Raw genomic sequence first — 23,242 nt, 5'->3', positions numbered from 1 at the left:
TGTTTGTGTGCAAGATTCTCACCTCCATGGAGATACGCCGGTGGACTCGGTTCCTCAGACAGACGCCGGTTGGAGACTGAACCTCGTCTGATGATGTTCCAGATGCCTGGTCGCTCTCCCCGTCTGATCCCATCTTCAAATTCTCATGTACAATGTCTAACGAGGAACAAAAGAAAAGTTATTGAAATTACCTTCATCTAGTCACAGTTTCTGAAGTAGATTCTATTTCATTAATGGTTTAAATCACTCAGATACAGTCACCAGACACATAGTAGTAAGAGGAAATAAGGACATCTAAAATGCCTATTCATGAAATAATATCTGTAATAATGATTACTTCACCAATAAATATATTTGATTAAAAATAGATATATTATAATCTATAATATTACAAAAGTGTTTAATTATATTTTCATTTACAAATGTGACAAATGTCAGAAAATAGTGGAAAACAATCAAAATCAAAATGTCTTTAATCCCAAGACAGTTATAGTGCGTCTATATATGACGCGTGTCCATCACTCGCACATTTACACACTGATGGAGCAGTTTGGGGTTCAGTGTCTTTCCCAAGGACATCAGTAGACAACGAGAAACAGAAAAAGAAAAGTTCATCTTGTTCATAATTTTATTACAATAAAAGTCAACTTGGAAATATGGCTGTTCAATAAAAAATAATTATATAGCAGGCGATGACAGAAAAACAATTTCTCAATAATCTCTATTGTCTATTTAGTCGTGCCATTAAGCGCGCTTTACGTAAATTTGGACAAGACTTTGCGTTCTTCAATACGCGGAAAAGGCAGGCAGGACATTTGCAACACGAACAAACCTGGAGGAGATTGAACATGAGACAGAACATGGTGAGACTCTGACCATTCCAAGAGAAAAAGAACATGAAAAGTCATCGCTGGTTTTTATCAATAATTGAAGCTGCAATAGTGTTGGAAGTAGTGGTAATGTATTCTTAGGTTCTAGTAGATTCCCCCCAAAATATTTTATGTAAATATTTCATAGAATTTTGAGACTTGATAAAAAATACTTATTTGCTGTCAAACTACGACAATGCTTTGAACCAGCTGAACTATGCATCGTTATTTCTACAGATCCCATCTTCTCTCTCTGTCTGTCTGTCGTCTCCTCTGAGACCCTTTAAACCTCTGAGGCCAAAGATTAAACACTCAAACCTTCGCACCACTTCCTACAGAGCCGTTAAAACTACCACCACTACCATAGCACAGCAGGAGCAAATGTGCTGATATACAAACCACATGCCCACCTTCTACTCCACAAACACACACACAAACATACATGCACACACAGAGTTAATGAGTAGCCATGGCTGAGCAGTTCTCTGTCATCATTGTGTCAGCGCCTCCAACCATGCAGTCTGTCATCAAATGCGGAGGCACCGAGCAGAGCAGTGGGAGGGAAAAGAAATCTCTGTAAACTTTCTATTGATGGAGGTTTACGTGTACAATTATTTCATAACGTGATAATCCTGATTAATTCTTCAAATATCACACCAAAGATGATTATCGACACTTAGTTGATTTAGATGTTTTAAACCCAGACAACACTCTCCTACTCTATTCATGCGACTTTTTGACAAACTTCACTTCATAAAGTGCAACTTCATTACCCTGTGGTGCAGCCACAAGCCAGAGGCACACTTTGCCCGCGGAATGTAAACCTGTCTGTGGGAATCTGGTTGAAACCAAAAGTCTCCCCAGATTATAGGAAATGCTGATCTGCTTTTAGAAACAAAAATGTTTTCAGGATTTTCCTCCAGGGCTGTTGCGCTCCCGTGCACTTTGCATGTCTCGCTGCTGTTTTTCCACCGTTAATTCGTTGTGAGGTTTCTCTGCTGCATCTGAACTTTCGTTTTTTGGCACAGTGGTAGGGTGCGACATAGGGAGAGGAAGGCATGAGACGAGACAGGGTGAGGGCAGTACAAAGAATAAATGGGAAAAAATAAGAAGTAGGAGCCGGATTTGTGCGAGGTTTCCATGTGGAGAGGGAAACAAATGACTTCCCTTCTTTTCTATCCTCTCTGTCCAACATCCCTCCTCAGCCCATCTATTATCAAACATCTTCCTCATTTCTTCATCTGTTGGTCTTTACAGCCATCTACTTCCATCCATCTCCTGTTTCCTCTCCATAAGGCCCGATTAATCAACTGTCCGTTCAATGCACACACTCATTTATATGTATTCAACAAATACAGGCGTAATTGCGGGCAAACTATTTCCCAGATTACAGACACACAAACACCAACTTTACCATAGACCACGTGAGCATGATGAATGGATTTGTCAACTATCAGGAAGGAAATGACATCATTACTGCCTCAATTTGGACTCGCAGAGCCAAGAGATCCAGAGGATCTGTTAATGACATTCAGTTGTTATCCGTCTGCATTAATAATGAGATCTCACCTTTCACGTACCACATACCTAATTACTAAACATGGTTTCTGTTGGAATATGCTCCCAAACGTAGATCATAGTCTGGAGAGCTGCTAAATCTCATGCTAGTGCTACTTTGGATTAACACAACAGTGTGTTGAGCTACTTGCCAACCTTTTCTAATTAGCACTAAACACAAAGTGAAGTTCACGTTCATGAGAATGTCATTATTTTTGCAGGTACGTGCTCATCAATGACAAATTAAAATTGCTGCATGATGACGCTGCAAGAGGAGAAATATAACGGTTGCAATAAAAACCTGTAGGACTCATCCTCTGGGGACAACAAATGTGGGGACCAAATTTACTGGGAATCCATTCGTTTTTTGTTGAGATATTTCAGTCGGGGCCTAAATAGTGGGCGACCAGACTGACTAGACCCAGTAAAAAGCCATGTCAATAGTGTGGTTAGACACACAGAAATGCCATGTGAATTTATGAATTACACTATGAACTGCAATAGGCCTTTATCATAGCAGACATTTTGACCTGTAACAGTTTGAAAAAGCACAGATGCTACTGAAAAAATGAACTGCCTAGTTCAAGTGTCCCATTGAACGTGTGATAGCATCCACAGAATACCAGGACCCTGACACTGAAGCAGCTTAGTGAATTAATTTGTATACGTCTCCCCATGCTGCAGTGATTTCTGCAACGTGCCAAAACAGTTTATGGGTGTTGCGAAGCTTAGTGAAAAAACAGCCCTTAAACACACAACTAGAACCACAACCATAACCCCACCCATCCCAAAAGCCCACAGCCGTGTGAACTGGTAAAATGGACTCATCATGTCTCCTCTGCGGGTTGGTTCTCCTGTCGGTGTGGAGGCTAGCATCTAGTTAGCGTGGCTAACATCGTTACAATGGCCTTCTCTGCTCAGGAATGCCATTATTCCACGACATAGAAAATAACTGTTGGCTTCTATATTATTGCTTAAAATCTTTAACAGTGTTCATTTTATAAAGTTTCAATGTTATGTTCAATAATAAATACCAACTTTTTTGTCTATATAGGCAATTCCAACATACAAATTCAGAACTTGTTCTTTGATGATTTCTTTTTCTGAAATCAGTCCTCAGGAGAATAACACTCTGACTTCTTCCTGTATCAGCCACACTTTCTTCTACAACCAACTCATTCTCACCACACTTTCCAGAAAACTTACAAAGATAACGCTTCCCTTTTTCATCTACAGGTTCCTTACCTCGCCCCCGCTACACACACACTTCCCATCTGTCTCCTTTCACTACACGTATTTCTCGTTAGCCTCAGTCTCGTTTTGTCTTTTTGCAAGGTTTTCATAGACAGCGATCCATCAGACTCACTGTCTATTGCTTCAACACATTCCTCCGCTACCTGTGCTTTTCTAACATGTGTGCTTCTAGTCCAAAAGCCCCCAAATGATCTTATCTGGCCTACTTTTGTTACTTTCACATACCTCTCCACTATTTCCTGCTATTTTTCATCTCCCCGCACCATCTCCAAAAACTCCCCCAAAATTCACTCGCTCAACAATATTATCACTTTCAGTCATCGCTCCTTCACTTCCGAACGGCCAAACCTGTATCCTTCTCTCCAAAAAACAAAACCAAAAGCTGATTTCTAATCTCCCTCCATCTTCATTTTCCTTTTTTTTGCGTTTGGACCTCTCTTTAGGCCTCTTCTCTTCCGAAACATCGAGGAATTTCATTTTCGTTCCATCTTTCTGTCCTGATCATCTAAACACATTCTTCCTTACCTCGTGAGTTTTTGTATTTGCTGAGATTTTATGGTCGCTGCTCTTTTTAGCAGCTCTGCTTATAGGCACACAAAGCGTAGCAACAATATGTGATGCATCAATGTCCTACTTAAATGTCCTGCTTTTAGATCCACGTCGCTCAATCTAGGCCAGGGTCCAGTGCGAGGCCTGACAACCCTCTAGTGTAGCACAAAAAATAGCTTAGAGAAGCACCTGTCAGGGTCTATACTGGAGAATGAACCTGATAACATTGCTAACAGAATGTAAAATGTTAAAACTTCTAGCCCTGACTCAAACATATTGCTTGCTTAGGTGCTTTTTACTGCTGATGGGCCATATGGAAAAATCAGTCAGCAATGTTTAACAACCTTTCTTTAAAATTGAAGGCAGCATCTGTCTGGTGCTGTGAAGTGCAAGCGATCATGCAGGCAGCGAAATTAATAATGAATCTGGAATGAATGTCTGCGTTTATCGATGACTGCAAGTTAATCTGTCGCAAACCATCGACAAATCCAGTTGCTGAGCAAATCTGAAAATTATCAATAAGATTAAGCCATGCTAGCCGCCCTGTGAGACTGTAACGTCACTGTGCTAACATTGTTACAATGGCAATGCTTACATGCTGATGCTTAGCAGGTGTAATATTGACGATGTTCAACTCCTTAGTTTAACCTGTTAGCATGCTAGCATTGCTAATTAGCACTAATGTCTACATACCCAGCTAAAAGATGTTGGGATATTTCTCTGGGTTAATGAATAGAAATTTGATCATGGTGGAGCTAGAGGAAAAGTTAGAGGAACACCAAAGTCAGTTACCTTGAAATGTCCTGCACAACATTTGAAGGAATCCATGCAATAGTTGTACAAATATTTCTGTCTTGACCAAACCGACTGAGCCTCTAACATAGAATAAAAAAAAGTAAAACTCAATGTGCAGTTCCAACAACTCTCTGCATGTTGTGTTCAGTTTCTTCATCCACCACTCGCCGTTCAGTTTCCCAGTTTTTGGCTTGTGACTTCCAAGACAACCACTCATGACACCTCATGCCTTTGCTGAAGCTGGAAATGTGCGACATGGGGGATTTTTAATGCCACTTATGGCTTTGTGGTGAAGTAAATGTAATGATGCTCGTGAACATGAAAGTGTCTAGAAGGAGAGCACAACGAGACCTGAACCGGTGAGGTGAAGTCTGGAGTAATGTTTAAGCTTTAACTGTAACATCAGCCCAGATGCTACTAAATATATCTGACTCAAGAACCCTAGATGCCGGTAGATCTTGATACCCACATGCTCATGTTCCCGTGAATCATCTTGTCAGCCTCTGGTCTGTCCTGACCCCCAACTTCAAATCTGCTGCTGCTTTGAATCATCATCATTGCCACCCTCCCAACCTCAAGGAAGAGACTCTTTGCCACAGACTGACTGTGATGAATCGGTTAACACAGGAAATTGTGTCATGTTTGACTGAATCCCCCATCCAGCTGTCGCTCGGTTGAAAACATCCCTGCTGAGGGCGAAGAGAGAGAGAAGCTGCCTCACGGGGAAAGACGACCAGTCACTCTGGCCCTCAGCCTGTTTGCGAATATAAGGAGGAGGGCGGAAATCTCAGGACCGTGACACGTTTCCTGTTTGTTCCCGGATGCCATCTGCTCTTCCACTACTCACTTCCTTCCATTTGTGTGTGTGTTTGTATGTGTGCGAGTGTGTGTGTGCATGAGAACACAAGCATGCATCTCACCCAGACGACTGCCATTGCGTGGCATAGCCATGAAGGATCCCAGGGTGCCGCCGATGACGCTGTGCGGCCGGCGGAGGGGGGGCTTCTTGAAGGAACCGGTGTACTGGTGCAGGAAGGAGTGCATGCTGTGGGAGGTGGGGGGGCGGCCGTTCCTCATGAAGGGCTCTGAAACACAACAAAACAACAACTGTAATGATTTCTGGCCTCCTGAAAAATCTGATGCGTAGGATCCCACGTCACAGGTATTCCAGAAACCGCATGAGGTAAAAACACAGGGGAACGTTAAATATCAGCTCTGAACCGAGAACACATTTAAAGGGATAGTTTGTCAATTTTAGAAAATCCATTCACTCTCTTGCCCAGTTAGATAAGAAGATCAACATCACAAGACAACATTTTAATAACTTTGGAGCACATCTAATTAGATGGAAACTTGGTGCAAGTTTTGGTTGAAGGTGTTTTAATATTCGTATTCCTGCGGCTTTGCGAATCTAGAAAGACTGGAGGGAATAACAGCTTACATCTAACGTACAGTTGGCTGTTTGTGGGTGGATAAATACAAACTGGCCAGTAATGAAATTCATGAAAATCATGCAAAGAGAGAGAGAGAAGAAAATCCCTTCCTCTTTGAACACAACTCTCGATGTATTAAACACAGGTCGCGTGACAGATGTGGGCAAACAGTACATGCAGGGAAAAAAGGACTGGAAAATTGATCATCAAAGGGCAATCGTTTTACTCTACCGATAAGCTCTGTATCTCCAGAAAGCTCATTTATGAGCCTCAATCAGAATCACATTTCCAATCATATTAGGCAAGAAAAGCCTCGAGCAAATGTTGAGACTCAGTGTTCTTCCCCGAGGGCAGAGTGGATATCCAACAACACCCGTAGTTGCAGGCTGTAAGACTTTCAGATTTCATGGGTTCACCTGTCTGCCCCTGCCAACTTTACTCAGCTTGTCCGACCTTTTTAAGTCTGAGGTGACAGACTGTGCTGTTCTCCCACATGTCAACCTCAATAATTTACATTATGCTGCCTTCATGCGCTTCAAAGTTGACCGTGCATGAACGATACCAACAGGGAGGTAATTATGTCAGGGCAAATGTGACATGTTAGTCTGGATTTTATGAGTAAAGAGTATGACAACATTTTTCCCCACCTGACAGTAAAAATGATAGAATATTTTAGTTACAGTTATTTGTTAATTTATAAAAAATGTCATAATGACAAAGCCTCACCAAAAAGGGCTCAGCTGTCAGTGTGATTCAAACATGTAGCCAACTTCCTCAGAAAAGGATCATAAAATGTAGCATTTAAAGAAAAGATTATGAGAAATACACTCACTGTCTTTCTTGCTCAGATTTACATTTACATTTACATTTACAGCAGCAGGCAATTAGCTGAGCCCAGCACAAAGACTGGAAACGGATGGATACAGCTAGCAAGGCTCTGTCCCAGCAGGGTAACAAAATAAAAACCTAGAAATGTGGAACTATCATTTCATAATGGTTGAATGGGCAGTCTTCACCTGGCTTCTTTGCTCTTGCACCATTATTACGGAACCACGTGATTATTTTCACGACCAGATGGTCCTGACCATTGGCCTTGGTTACTGCTGGCTGCCCCTAGCTTTTGTTGAGTCTTGGTGGAAACCAAATATCTAAAATGGGAAAAAGTCTGTCAAAGATGGCTGTGTGTGTCGATTTATCCAGGCAGCTGTCAATCACGTGTCCACCACATGTGTCTATGACACAGGGATGAGTATATTGCATAACAGAGAGAAGTCGAAGAAAATGTTTGCCTTCGAGTGAATCCTTATTCCATATGTACAACTTTCTCATTGCTGCTAGCTTAGTGTGTGTGTGTGTGTGTGTGTGTGTGTGTGTGTGTGTGTGTGTGTGTGTGTGTGTGTGTGTATGTGTGTGTGTGTGTGTGTGTGTGTGTGTGTGTGTGTGTGTGTGTGTGCATGTGGGTGTGTTGAAGTAGAAAATTGCTCTTACTCCTCTTATATTTGACGTGATGGAGAGCTACTCACTGTAAGTCCATTACAGCTGGTACAGACAAGCTGAACTCTCTCTCTCTTCATCAAGATCAGTGCTTCATAATTTAAATACCCCTTAGAGCTGTTAAGATACTGCAGGCTCTGTGTGTGTGCATGTGTGCATCTGTATGTGTGTGTGTGGATTTGTACAGGAAGATATTGTAAAAAAAAAAAAAAAAAAATCGGGCCAGTGGCATTTCCTTCCCAGGTCCTATTTTATTTTTTCCTAACAATATCTTCCTGTACAAATCCACACACACACAATGTGGCACTGATTTCCACATGCACTTTCCTTTTTCAGCAATGACTCAAGATTCATAATGAGGTTTAAACATTTAGCCAGATTATTCAGTAACTCTTCTATTAAGTATTTTTGACAGATTTCACTGAGAATTTTTTAGATTAACCATACCTCTCTTTTAAGGTATGTTATGGACACATTTTAATATCAGATTTTATTTTATTTACAAATTCATTTTATGAAGCATTTTTTACAGATTATATACCAGCATTTCCCAGCTTGGAATTAATAAAGTACTTATCTTATTTTATGACACTGTTTTATAAAGTTTTAGGACTTTTGTTCAGAGAAGTTTAAACTGTTTTTAACCACATTTCTTTTTAAATAATTACAGAACTTTTACCTGTTCTAGAAATATCTATATATGATATGTATATATTTTAACCCAGATTTTAACATCTCATTTCCTTCTTCAAGAGGATGCAGACAGAATACATTGAATTACAGTAATAGAGCTCAGAAAATCTTGCAGTTACAGAAATGTAAGAGAATACCTGGAACTGAGCTGTTATTTTAAAAATTGAAAATACTGAACACTAGTAATTCAACATTTTAGTAAGTTTTACGAACACACACACAAACTGACCATTGTCCTTGGTGCCACCGTCCTCGATGGTCATCTGCTCGGCCAGTTCGGACAGGGACTCATCGATGGTTTGACTGGAGCGGAGGGTTAACGACAGACGCTTCTTAATCCTCTTCATCTTCTCCATAGCAGGGCCGTGCACAGACTGTGAGACACACACAAATACAGGGGTCAGTCCAATTCAGTTCTACTCGACTGATACACAAAGAGACAAACACAAGCAACATCAACAGGGATGTTTCATTAATTTGTGTGTCTGTGCGTGAGTGTACATGTGTGTTTATACAGATTCCAGAAGCCACAATACAGGCCAAAATATCTCAGCTCATGCATAAATCAAAGCTGCTTTTTATCCAATATTCATTCCCTCTGCAAATGCTGGAGCTGCACGTGAATAAACCATGATTGAAGCATGAATAAAGGATGAATATCACACACTTAAATATAGCTGTTTTCACGACGTACACTCATATTTCACACATTTACACAGGGGGAGATTAATGGACTCTAATTGGATGAGGAGAGAGTCAAAATAGGCAACAGAAAACACACACAGAGGAAACACCTTGCTTAAAGCTGCTGTCGGTAGGATTTGCAAAAATAACTTTTTTTCATATTTGCTCAAACTGTCGCTATATGCTGGTAGTAATATTGTGAGACAGATCATCTGTGACAGACTCTGGGTCATTCACCTCCCCCTACTGCCTTTAATGCCATTTGCCAGAATCCACCGCGCCCGAGCAAAAATCTCCAATCACAGCCAGGGGGCATCTCTCCGCTCTGTCAGTCATCCGGGTACGAGGCCTCAGCACTGCAGAACCTGTGAAAAGCCTCACTCACTCTGTCTCGACCAAGCTCACGTCTTCGCAACGAGGAGCTCGCAGCAGAAGCGGAGTTAGTTTGAAAACACCGCGGCAGAGAAACGCCAAGCATCGACAAAACTGCCCGGCTCCTTTGCCAGAAACTGCATATACGACAAAGACCACGAGCTAAAACAAGCTAAAAAGAAGGAAACAGATTGAGCAGATGTCAACATCGGAGCGGCTCCACAGAAGCAACGACACCGACAGGGTTCACAAACGATGCGTTCTGCTTGACCGGTAATTATCTCTGTTTCATTTATCTTTTATTTTCCATGTTATTGTCGCACTCTGTGACCGTGTGTTACTGTGCTGTTGTAATCAGGCTGCTAGTTCTAATCAGGCTGCTAGTTGCTAGGTCCACAGTGCTACGGCTAGTGGTTAGCGGTGTTTGTAGCATAATAGCTGAAAATATGTTCGTGTCCAAGCGGTCTAATCTGTTTTTGAGAGTTTTCCAGACGTGTGTGTTGTTGTCTGTGCTCTTGCGACCAAATGCTCCCCCATCTGTGTCGGACTGTTTAGTTAGCTTCACTATTTATCACCAACGTAGCATCCCGTGCTATGCTAAATGCTAAGTATGTGTCGCTATTCATGTTGCTTTTCTCTACAGATGCTGACTTTGCTGGGGGAACAGCTGAGGTAGGAATATTCAACACAACTACTGTATTTTATCATGTGCAAAATAAAGCTTGAGAATTTTACATCATTGTGTACTTTTTTATGCTTTTCTTTGAGCTACTGCATTGGTAGTACTGAACCAGTGAATCTGATTACCCCAAATTAATATATTTGTAATGCCTTGAATTGATTAATATTGATAGTAGTAAGTAATCTTCACATTGTTGTATATTTATGCAATGAGAAACCAATCACTTTCAAAATACACTTTATTGCAAAGCAAATACTGAGGTTGCATTAATATTAAAATATAACTTTGAAATAAATAAATGAAATGAAAAAAATATATTGCACAGCACAATATTCACATATAGCACAGTCTGAAGCTAAACCATCTTGGGATGAAACCAGTGCAAGCGGCAGGGACCAACTGGCTCATCACATGAAGATCAGCTGCGTCTTCGGCTCCCAGGTCCTCGGGTGTGGGGCCAACACGCCGACCTCTGCCCCGTCTCCCACGGACGCTGCCCGTTGCGCCTCGTAGGCGACTCCCTCTTCTCCTCGCTCGACTGCTCGTCGAAGCAGCCGTGTTTACTTCCTCATCGGAGTCCAGTGTACCAGTCTCAAAGCTCTAATAATGTTATAAAATATAGATAAGTGTCAGTCATCTTGCAAAGCAACAAATGATGTATGTGAAGATAAAGCTGTTCATTTACAGGCCTACCACGTAACATTGCAGTAGCTAACATGCTAGCTAACGCTAGGTACATAAACAACCTAATATAAACTGATTTACGGTCAACTACGTTCAAAAACACTGACGATGTTGTTTTCAAAAAAAGTCACAGGTAATAACGTGAGGCAACGATAACTAAAAAAACGTGTTATAGTCTATCAATGTGGATAGTAGTCCGTGTTAGCTTCAGGTTAGCTTATTACCGGTGGGAACGTCATGTTACGTACCTTGTCTGACTTCGGTTGCCATGGTAGCGTGCACGGGCACGGAGGGCTGGGAGGAGCTGTGGAGGAGGAACCGAAGTGCAGCGGAGAGGGAGGGGGAGGGAGCAGGAGTCGTTGGATTTTGAATTCTGAGACTGTCCACACTTCTTTCAATCCTACCGACAGCAGCTTTAATCTGCCTCAGCTCATTGTGTCGCTCTATTATAGCCCATGTGAATGTGTTTGTGTGTGTATGTGTGTGTGTGTGTGTGTGTGTGTGTGTGTGTGTGTGTGTAGGAAATGTAATGAGCATAAAAGCAGAAAGTCTAATTGATATCGGCATTAAGATCTGCCCCCCTCCACAAACAAACACACACACACACACGCAGAGTTATCAAACTGTCTAATGATGGCAGATAAAAGACAAGTTAATGAGACTGAAAATCCATCTCATGAAAATCACAATGCAAATGTAAAATGACTTCATTGGAAAACAATCAGACAAACACTCACACACACGCACATACACACGCACATACACACGCACACGCGCACGCACACACACACACACAAACACACACACACACACACACACACACACACACACACACACACACACACACACACACACACACACACACACACACACACACACACACACACACACACACACACACACACACACACTCTGTATGTGAGATAAGCGCTCTTTGTCTCCCGTACAGAGGAGTGTAACAGAGCTGGGTTTTATCTCTGCAGAAAAACATAACAAAGAGACATGTGACGTGCACGCGTGTGTTGAGAGTTCAGCATCTGGCGCACACATGAATGATGTGCATGGGGGGATTTAACATGAAAAGCAGAACAAGCAACCCCCCCCCCCCCACAACAGTGAGACATGAAGAGAGAACTGAAACCCCAATTCTCTTCCTCTCACCCTTTTTTCATCATCATCTCGTCGCCAGATATTCTCTTGCAGACACATTTTGACCCACATTCTAAAAAAGCCCCACTCCATCATTCCTCTGCACCCTCCTGGATGCCTCCCAAGTGCATTGTGGGTAGTCTGGAGGAGGGAACTTCAAAGGGCGATCAAGGGGAGAGACAAAATGTGTCAGGGCCTAATTACCAGGCTAATGCTCTCTCTCTCTCTCTCTCTCTCTCTCTCTCTCTCTCTCTCTCTCTCTCTCTCTCTCTCTCTCTCTCTCTCTCTCTCTCTCTCTCTCTCTCTCTCTCTCTCTCTCTCTCTCTCTCTCTCTCTCTCTCTCTCTCTCTCTCTCTCTCTCTCTCTCTCTCTCTCTCTCTCTCATGCACACACCACCACCGCCACCACCAATATTCTAATTGTTTTCTTGTCCTCTGTCCACCCTCTTCTACTTTTTCCTCCAAATATGAGGGTGAGGTAATGTGAGGAAGAATGTGGCTTTATACTCGATCTCAGAGATGTGGGTGAGAGTGCGAATGTGAGGAGGAGGAGGAGGAGAGAAAGAGGGAGTGGGAAGAACAAGACAACAAAGAGGAAGGAGAGGGGGGATAGGAGAAAGAGAGTGAGTTTATTTCAATGAGCGGCGCCATAATGGAGTCTTTGTGTTTGGTTAAGATCCATGAAATCACCCAAGTGACTGCTGGCATGTACAGTACTGCTGACAGAGAGAGAGAGGGAGGATAAAGAGAGAGCGACAGAGAGATATACTGAGGGTGGTGGTGGTGGTGGTCCACTCCTCCATTAACTTTGGTTTCAGCAGCTATGTTTTATGTAGACGATAGATTTGGGACTTGAAAGCAGTTCCCCAAGAGAGTTGTCCCAAATCCAGAAGGTCATAAAGTTTGTGTTACCTTTGTAATTAAAAAAATGTAATTAGTTGTTATTAGTTGTGCTCCTCCAACTGGGTTCCCAAAAATGTAATTAAGCTGAGCCATTGTGTGAGTTTGCTACACCTGCAGTCGTTTGTGTTAGAAGTTCTCCCTGGAGCCATGGAACTACATTATAATGAGCAGGTCTCTGTTTTATGTATTTCACATTACAATACACATTCATAACAATGGTTTCAGAAAATTCCAGTGATCTACAGCTAAGATAACTAGTCTCCTGACTGTAGCTTCTTTTAGAGAACTGATATGAGAATTAATCTCCTCCTTCAACTCTAGGATAAGAAAGCTCATAAGCTCCAAAAATGTTAAAAAAACGCCTTTAAAACCGTAACTCAAAATGACTTTCAAGTGTGTGAGAGAAAGTGTGTGTGTGTGCGAGCGTGTATGGGTCTCAATGGGTCATTGACTTTGCTATCCAAATCGAAACTGTATTTCTTCTAAATCCATAAGGTTTTTACAAGAAGAGGAATTGTCCAGTTCTTCAGTTTAGTTTCATATTAGTGTTGTAACGAATCATAATTCAGAAATTGATACGCTGATAACAAAAACAAGAGGAAAAAGGAACAAAAGGATTGTTGGAGGGAAGGTTTAACAGTCGCTGGAGATCCTGTCCTCTCAGAATAAATCCAACAGTTAATGTTGCTGGGATGAATATTTTGTGTGAAACTACAATGCCCGTCTGTTTCTGTTATCTAATAGCAAATTGTCAACTGCGTATAAATTCAACTGTCCTTTATCAGTAAATGTCTCTCACTGTCTTACTCCTTCCACATTCACAGCCTGCAAGCAGCATGCACACACACCACATAATGGAAATCACAGTTTCATATAAAACAGCGTCAAGCATGCTGATCAAAGACGTTTAGATGAAAGACAACAGCTCAGCCAAAAAGGCTCGAAGGCAAAATCTGAGCACACACAGGTGCTCACGTTTGACTTTTCCTCATTTAGAAATGTCTGGTTTTGGGATAAGAAGTGGGTATAATGTTCGCAGTGCCTCAGGCCCACTTACATCACTGCCATCACATGGAGATCACAGCGGCGCACACGCAGGCACCAGGGAGTTTCCCCTCATATCGCTGGTATACATTACAATCAAAGCACCGCTGCCTGACCTACATGATGTACACTGCCACAAAGGCTTCAAAAACCAGGAGCCCCAAAAGGGTGTAAATCTCCTGAAACCCTGTGGGGTGGATGAATCCTTACATAAAAACCGACCCTATCTCATCTGCAGCCTGACTGTCAGAGTCATCATCATCACTGAGCTCCTGCCTTCCGGAGATAAAGGAGTGGATGACAAAAAACTTCCTACAGCTAAATAGTTCCAAAACAGAAGCTATTTCAGTTGGCACACCACACCAGGTCCAGTCACCCCCCATAACCCAAATCACCTTCTCTGGTCAAAATATACCCCTGTCATCAACAGTCACCAACCTAGGTGTAAAATTTGACCCTCATCTTACATTTGACACCCACATTAAACATCTGTGCAAGACCTCCTTCTATCACCTCAGGAACATTGCCAAACTCCGTCCCACACTCTGTCTGTCAGATGCCGAAAACCTTGTCCACGCCTTTGTCTCCTCAAGGCTGGACTACTGCAACGCTTTCCTCATCGGGACTCCTGGCAAAAGCATTCAAAAGCTTCAATACATCCAAAACAGCGCCGCTAGGATCCTGATGAGGATACAAAAATATGACCACATCACACCCGTCATAAATGAAATTTATTATTATTATTATTATTACATCTCGTATCTCTGACGGCCATAACTGTGAAACCTGCTACAACAAACCATCTCTGGACAATTTCACAGTGAATATAGTTCCTGTATTTGCTGGTTTTTACAAAAAAAGTGTATTGGATTAAAATCGCCTACTGCCCCCTTATATTTTAGCAATATAAATAGTTTTTCCTATATCCTGAATTTTCCATGTTTGCGTGATTGATATTGATTCTGCCCTCCTGAGGCTTTCCCACTGTGAGAAGGATAAAATTTAGTTAAAATACCAAAACATCTTCAGCCTTATTAAAGAACTTTTTCCATCCCTTCAAGCACCCATTTCAGCTGAGCCCTAGTGAGAGCAGTCACAAGCATGTGTTTGTGTGAAAGGAGCACACACAAACGGAGCATCAGTGCTGCTGCCCGGAGCAGTGGGCGCTTTCCACTGAAAGACCCTTTGTTTCGAGGGAGCTTCAGACCCAGAGGGTTGAGCTGAAATAACCCTGTGTGTGTGTGAGCACACAAAAGGCTGCAATGTTAATATTAGAAGGAAATTACCAATGGCCAGGAGTGAAAAAAAAAAGATGACAAAGAGATTAATGAAGAGAAGACGAAACAGTTTCATAAGGAGAGATTTAAAGAGTAGTGATCAATTGTCTGGTTAAGTGACAAGATCAGGCACCAGAAGTATCCACGTGCTCACTTGGGTTGACTTGTGTTGCATCACTTCAGTGTGCCACCAAGTAGGAGATAGAATCCGTGTGAGGAACTCCCGATATCGCACTCAGAATAATGTGAGCAATTTTTCCTAATGCGATTTGAATGATCAGACATGAACGCAGCATTAGGCTCTCCTCTCTTCCTCCTCTCTCTCCTCACCCCAACCGGTCGGGACAGATGACCGCCCACAACTGAGTCTGGTTCTGTCAGAGATTCTTCCTGTTAAAAGGGAGTTTTTTCTCTCCACCGTCGCCAAGTGCTTTGCTCATTGTGGGATTTGTTGGGTTTTCCCTGTAATATTGTAATATTGACCTCACTATGTAAAGTGCCTTGAGACAATGTATGTTGTGATATGGCGCTATACAAATAAAATTGAATTGAATATTCATCTTCTTGATTATTGCATCTAAAGCCAAAAAATGTCAACCTCCAATTGCTGCTAGATGAAACATTAGGGGATCACCAAAGCCTGAGGCTATTGTATTTTTTTTCCAGGAAATGGGGGATTGTGGTTGAAAGGTTTTTAAAAAGGTCAAAGAATATCAGGGTGTTGTTTAAAGTGCAGTGTGAAAGGGAGCATGACAATGACAGACATAACATCATCAGTCGGTGATGTACTAGACAGTCACGGTGAAGAGGAACCCTGAAGCCTGAAGGCAAAGCTCGTAAATACTTATTGATCTACCTATGGTCGTGGGAAATGATCCAATGAATGAGATCACAGATGGAAGCAGCAAAATGATTCCTTCGCAGGGGGCCCGATAGGAATAGGGTGATGAGTCCGGAGATCCGATAGGAGCTTGGAAAAGGACCTCTTCGTCTTTGTGTTGAAAGCATCCAGTTTAGGGAGGTTCAGGAATCTATTTTATACAACCTCAGGATGCACTCTTGTTCAGGTTTTCTGGCCATATACAGCTGTGAGGAGGCCCTGGGGTAGATCCAGAACAGGGAAGGGATCATATATTATACATCCCATCTAGCCTGTAAATGCCTTGGGAGTTATTGGAGGGTGACCTCATTTAGACTGCTCCCACTGCAACCCAGTCTCAGGTTTAGACATGCTGCAGGACATGGATGTTATGGGAGCAAAATCCTTTTGATCTCCTAGTTTATTTATCCTCCAGGGGAAATTTGGTGGATCCTACATGTAAATCACTTAATGTACCAAAATATGCCAATATTGTTTTCATTGAGCACTACAAAGCAAATGAGCTATACCAAGGAGAGACGTAAAGATAAATGTAAGGAAATGAAACAAAACATGTTTGTAGAAGAAATGGACAAGGAGAAGAGGAAGGAGAAGAGCACCACTCTAGAGATTAAATGATTGAAAGAAAGAAGATAAAGCAGGAGGAGAGGAAGGGCGAGCTGGAGGGAATACGTTATTTTTAGGTATGAAGGCTGCACCGTCTCAAAGATGAACACACACGCTGACACCCGACGCAAAAACATACACACGTACACACAAACAAATGTAAACAGAGCACATGGTGCACCATTATCCCATCACTTGCTCTTGCCATATGACAAACACAAGGCCCACAGGCCACAAAACATACATGGAACTCAGCTGAAACACACACACACACGGTTTCACTGCATGCCTAGACAGTGTCATCTGTTTTCATGAGAGGAGGATGAGGCTCCAAAGAAACAAAAACTGGGTTTACAGAACACTGTATATGTATATGTGGGTTTGTGTGAGGGAGGGTCAGCTTCAGGTCATGCCAAGAGGCAATAAAGTCCATCTTCAATTTACAAAACAGAGACTGTGTACAGGACAGATGATCCTCTTATCAGATGTTCACACCGTCATTGTAGTCAATCCGCGCGCGCGGGGCTCCGGGCGCACCACCGGCCCTACTCGCCCGCACCATCGGGGAGGTGGAGCGTGAGCGCGTGCGATAGGACCCGAAAGATGGTGAACTATGCCTGGGCAGGGCGAAGCCAGAGGAAATAATAACACACACACACACACACACACACACACACACACACACACACACACACACACACACACACACACACACACACACACACACACACACACACACACACACACACACACACACACACTATTTTGTGTGTGTCTATGTGAGAAGCCTACTCTTTCCAGGGGAGATTTATCTAAAGCTCCACCGTACCTATCCTACCTGTGTGCAATTGGTGCAGCTTCATTGAATTTAAGGTGATTCTGGGGTGTATGCGCTCTATTGAGTGCCATTGCTGCTGTTTTTTTAGCAAAAACAACATAGCACCAACAACAGACTGACAAGTGTTTCCATACCTGTTCTAAAAATCAACATGATAAGGTGATAATATGTTAATGTTGTTTTTAGAGCTCGGACTTCTGTAATTGCAACAGATAGTTTTACAGAAACTACAGCTTTCTCAAAACTGACATGGTGGAGAGGGAAAGTTTGCTGTACAATAATACAAAATAGTGTAACGCCTGTCGTTACCTCGCAATCTGGACTCAGGATGAGCACAGTATTCTTGGACACACACTTATCTCAAAAATAGCTTACTTAATTCCCGCGCCCTGCGCTGCTCCAGTGCTCAGTCCTTCAAAACCAAAGTCAAACTCTAAATATTGCTGCTCCTGTGCTCAGTCCCGTGTCTTCTGTCCAGTCGCTCAAAGGGAGAGTATGACAGCTGAGTGCCAGAGCCACGCTCACCTCCGGAAAATTCCATGTTTTATTCAATCAGAGCGGGAGGAGAATTGTTTTCTTCAGAAAAGTTAAGAAAGAAGGCTTTCCAATTTGTTTGTCCGATGACCTTGCTCCTTTTCATTTTTGATAACTAGACTGAATGAAGTGATTGTGTCATCAGGTGCCGTGCATTCATTCACACCGTGTAGGCATATACCGAGTTGCTGTGCTCTCATTTGTTCTATGCTTATTAATGTAGCATATTGCTGCTGATTCTATAATCAGTTTTCCAGGTTGCGCTCATGTTGATCAGGAGTAAAATGAACCAAATCGGCGTTTAGTGCTATTTCATTCAGTACTGCTGCTTTCTGTCACCGCTGCGGTTACCCTCTTCAGTTTATATCCAATCACTGTGTGGTTTGTGCCGGAGTCAAAGTGGCTGTTAGCATGCACTGTCTTCTACTGTACATGAGACAGGCGGCTTTATTCCAAATGAATGGTGCCCCGATAAACCTGCTGGTAACTCTGTCCTTGCTCCCCCAACCAAAATGAGCTGCCGCTCCTGCATACTGTACGTCTACAATTTCACGTCGTCTTTGTGTTTGTGAAATCAACACCCGCATTCTCCTCTGGTCTGTCTGTTGCATAACGCTCGTCTGTCTCATTACACACCAGACTAACGAGGGGTTAAAGAGAAGCTTCCTGTCACTCACACACACACACACACACACACACACACACACACACACACACACACACACACACACACACACACACACACACACACACACACACACACACACACACACACACACACACACACACACACACAAATGGGTGAACACAACATACAAGAATGTGCTTTCCTGTCTGGTTGTTTTGTGGGTGCATCAAAACACACAGCTGGAGATGGCACATTCCAGTGGAGAGAGATGGGGAAACTGTATGAGCTGAGCTGACACTCACACACACCCCAAATCAGTTACCTCCACGGCTGGGTCAGATTATGAAACGTCTCAAAAAAATTTCAATTTTCAAAATGCCATCACAGCCATTATCGCACACACTACTGTGCCAGACGTAAATCTGCTGATGAGCACAACAGTGAAAATGGTTGAAACAACCATGAAGTGAAAAATAAAAACCCTAATCCATTCCCATCCCCCATTTTTTTCTGCAGAGAGCTAAAGAAGAACTGAACTTGAAGTGTTTCTCTGTATGTGAAGTTGAGGTCTCTGCGGATGGCAGCAACTTTATTTTTAGCTTGCACAAATTGCACGGGACATAAATGTTCTTGTTTTGTACATTTCTGAAGTGATTGTTTGTGTGTGGCTGTGGACGGCCTACTGCTGCTTGAAATGTCCATCTCGACTCAACTCTGTTTGTCTTTTTCTAATAGAGCCCTGTATGTCAGACGCACCTTTCATTTGTTAATAATAGCGTTGGTTATTGTGTTTCATCACCATATTAAAATTGAAATCTTGCAAAGACACTATAATCTAACTCAAATGTAACCCATTTATACATTTTCTTCTAATACAATCTGAGCTGATTAAAGTTACTTATTTTTTGTAATCTGATTATGTAATCGCAACTGCATGTTCTCTGTTACTACCCAAACCTGGTTAACCTCAGGTTCCTCACAGACATATGTAAATACAACAACAGCTTCAGGCAATCACACCCAACAACAACACAAAGACAAAAGCAACGCTTCACCACGGAGAGATTTCTACAGAATTCAGGTCGTCTTACACAACTGAACAACAGGATTTTAACATCCCTCCTGCTGTTATCACCTGTTATCCTCCTCCTCTTCTCTGTCTGTTTTATGGCTTTGCTTTCTCACGCCCCAACCACTCCCCTGAACACCGCCTACGAATCCATCTTCATTCTCCCCGAGGCCTTTGGGAACAGGTGTTGCCTGCCCGAGGTGGCTTGTTGTGTGTGTGTGTGTGTGTGCGTGAATATTTGTGTGGTTTTCTGTTCACACCATCCAACAAAATTACCTGGGCCTTTTCATGCTTTTTGTCCCAAGCCAGGTGGGACACATTTGTTCCCGTTTCAGGTGCTGATGATTAAACCTGGCACTTCTGTTTGCTGGAGCTCATGAAAAAAGGTTTCTGGGACCCAGACTCATCAACACACTTTGCTTTCGAGAGTCATGATCGCCTATGGGTGGGTGCTGAAAATGTTCCATACTGGTGGGGCTAGTTTAATACCATGGAAATAACATGCGCACAGGCACTCACATATACACGAATACCCATACATGTACGTATAATGAATTTACAAAATTGAAACTGGTGCCAAAAATCTGTATCCGTTGTCACATTTTTTTCCATATTTTTACGTTTTCTATACGCAGGCAGCTCTGAAAATTATACATAACATACAGAGAGAGTGTGAGAAAGTGAATATGTGTATTTCCCAGAATATCTTTTGAAATCCTTTAGGGCGTTATCAGCAAGTAGCAAAAATGCATATAGGGCATTTAATTCAAGGTAACTCATGCTATTGATGCCACCAATCAGATTTGTACATAACTCATATCTGTTAACTCATATCTGTTTCTGTTTTTGAAATTAAATCTGGCTTCACTACAGAATATTTCGACCACCAAGGACCAGCCACACATCAATTTCTTTCCCTGCAGCTGAAAATCAAGAAACATGATGGAATGATTTTTTGATTTTTTTGCCTCACTGCATGTCTCCAGCATCGATGAGTGATGACTTGTTTTTTTTTTGCTTTTAATCAAGATTCTGTCTTTGGTATGTGCTCAAGGCCGTGGCTTGCTTCTGAGACGCATCCTGTCTACCAGTATAGAATTGTAATCTCACCAAGTCTCTGTAGTCTGCAGTTGGTTCAGCCATGGCCCGTATCGCCATTCATGGATTGTATTAATTGTGTCAATCTGATTAAACCAGATTATTAGTGTGTGTGCCAACGTCCCCTGACCTTCTGTACCTCGAATTGATCTGACCTTTATTGGATAATAATGTACGAGGTGCTAGAGTGATGCTAATACAGTGAGAAGCATGAGAAATAAAGTATAACATTTCATCACAGCAACATCTTCGACAGAATTCAAATTCAAATAAAGATGGCAGAATTTTCTCTCTGGGCTTCATCAGACTCTGCAGTCCACTTTTTGAGACCGTTTCCCGTGAACTTGCGATGCACTTTGTTGGCACTAATTGCAGATAACGCCTGTCTAGCAGGCAATGATTAACCCAGTGGGACGAGAGAAGGATAATTAGAGATTCCTAATTGAGATTAAAAAGGAAACACTTTTACACAGAGACTTGAATTTTAAGTTTCGAGGAGACAGCGGAGTAAGAAAGGCAAATGGATCAACCACAATCTCAGGTTCAATCCCGACAAAAACAGAGTGCTCAACAACAACAAACTCTAATTATCAAAAATGTGACAGTGATGTGATCAAATTAAACTACAGGGGGAATCCTTTTATTATTATGATTGTGAGTTGCAAAGGCAGATTGTGAGTCATGTAGGACGGTACATCGTTGGTTGTCAGTGTACAATCTTCTGTTATGATGTTTTATTTGGGAAAGCCTGTTGAACTAATATCTTAAGATAAAGCTGCAACAGTAATCATTTTTAATAATGAAAATGCAATAGACTGCACTGAAATCTGAGCCACAGATTAAATTACTTAACCGTGACTTTACAAGCTGTAGGATGAAGTTTTCTGATGTATAGTCGTGTCAGATTACAGTTACCAGCTGCTGTTGACAGCTATAAAATAGTGACCAGCGGTTGCAACCTGCTGCTTAACCTTCTAAGCACATCTTATCGCCGTCTTAAGCTCATCACCTTGAAAGCACTCAGCTAGAACCTTGAGGGCATTCGTGGTTCTGAACTAACTTCTGTTCTGTCAGACTGTGAAGCTAAGGTGCAGCTGTGTTAGCAGCTTCATGACGCAGATATTTAAAACTTTTTTTCTTTTAAACTTGACTAATCAAATGTTTGTCATGTATCTCCTTAATGAAACCATAATGCAAATTGAAAAAACAGGAGTATTGCCAATGCCACTAATATATGTGATATAGCAAAAATATGGCTTATTTCTAATGCTACTCAGATCACCAACATGCCTTGAGGTTGTTTTCACAGATTTTTAAAAAAAGGTGAATTGCTTTAGAAACACTTTCTGCCCCTTTAAGGACTTAAGTGACTGTAAGCAACACCGGAAAGAAAAACTCACAAACCTTAAGGTTATATTCAGAAACTAGTGTGTTTGTGTGTGTGTGTTTGTGTTTATGTATAATCCCTGCCTGCTGCTGCTCTAACAATGCCACAGGTTAATCTCCAGTTTATGAGCGTGTCCTACTCGCACAAAACAACCCTCCACGCACGCACGCACGCACGCACGCACGCACGCACGCACGCACGCACACACACACACACACACACACACACACACACACACACACACACACACACACACACACACACACACACACACACACACACACACACACACACACACACACACACACACACACACACACACACACACACACACACACACACACACACAATGCATGGTGGGACAGTCTATCCTCGGGGTAACTGGACAGGACATGTTTCCAAAACATACAGGAATAATGGTAGACTGTGTGTGTGTGTGTGTGTGTGTGTTTGGGGAGGGGGGATGTCTGTGTGAGTGAAACAGAACAAAAACAACACACACACTCACTGAACCATGGTTTATATTAATGCGTAGGATTGAAGCAAAGCCTGAGCTGCAGCATGCACGAGTGGCCTAGGCCATAGCGAGAATTTATACTCGCTGGCTCTGGTGTGTCTGTGCCCCCCCTGCAATTACACTGCTAAACGCTAGTTGGCGGTGGGATTTCTACGCCTCTGTGTGTACTTGAAACAATGGTGAATGCACCTGAGCGGATCGTGTTAAGAGATGGAGCCAAAAATTTTAAACAACCGTTACTTTTACG

General features: G+C 42.3%; 1 protein-coding gene across 1 annotated transcript in view; it reads right to left on the bottom strand.

The window, feature by feature from the left end:
* LOC118286612 (cyclin-dependent kinase 17) overlaps positions 1–23,242 on the bottom strand; it is a 39,618-nt gene that overhangs the window by 12,302 nt on the left and 4,074 nt on the right. Inside the window, exons 2-4 of the mRNA XM_035611180.2 lie at positions 8,874–9,018; positions 5,945–6,109; positions 23–156 (exon numbers count right to left, since the gene is read on the bottom strand). Of these exons, the coding sequence (XP_035467073.1) occupies positions 23–156; positions 5,945–6,109; positions 8,874–9,000 (426 nt within the window). The 5' untranslated portion in view covers positions 9,001–9,018. The remainder of the gene's footprint in view (positions 1–22; positions 157–5,944; positions 6,110–8,873; positions 9,019–23,242) is intronic.

This window comes from Scophthalmus maximus, chromosome 12 (genome assembly GCF_022379125.1).
Source record: "Scophthalmus maximus strain ysfricsl-2021 chromosome 12, ASM2237912v1, whole genome shotgun sequence".
Lineage (NCBI taxonomy): Eukaryota > Metazoa > Chordata > Actinopteri > Pleuronectiformes > Scophthalmidae > Scophthalmus > Scophthalmus maximus.
This window is presented reverse-complemented; position numbering and strand designations above follow the sequence as displayed.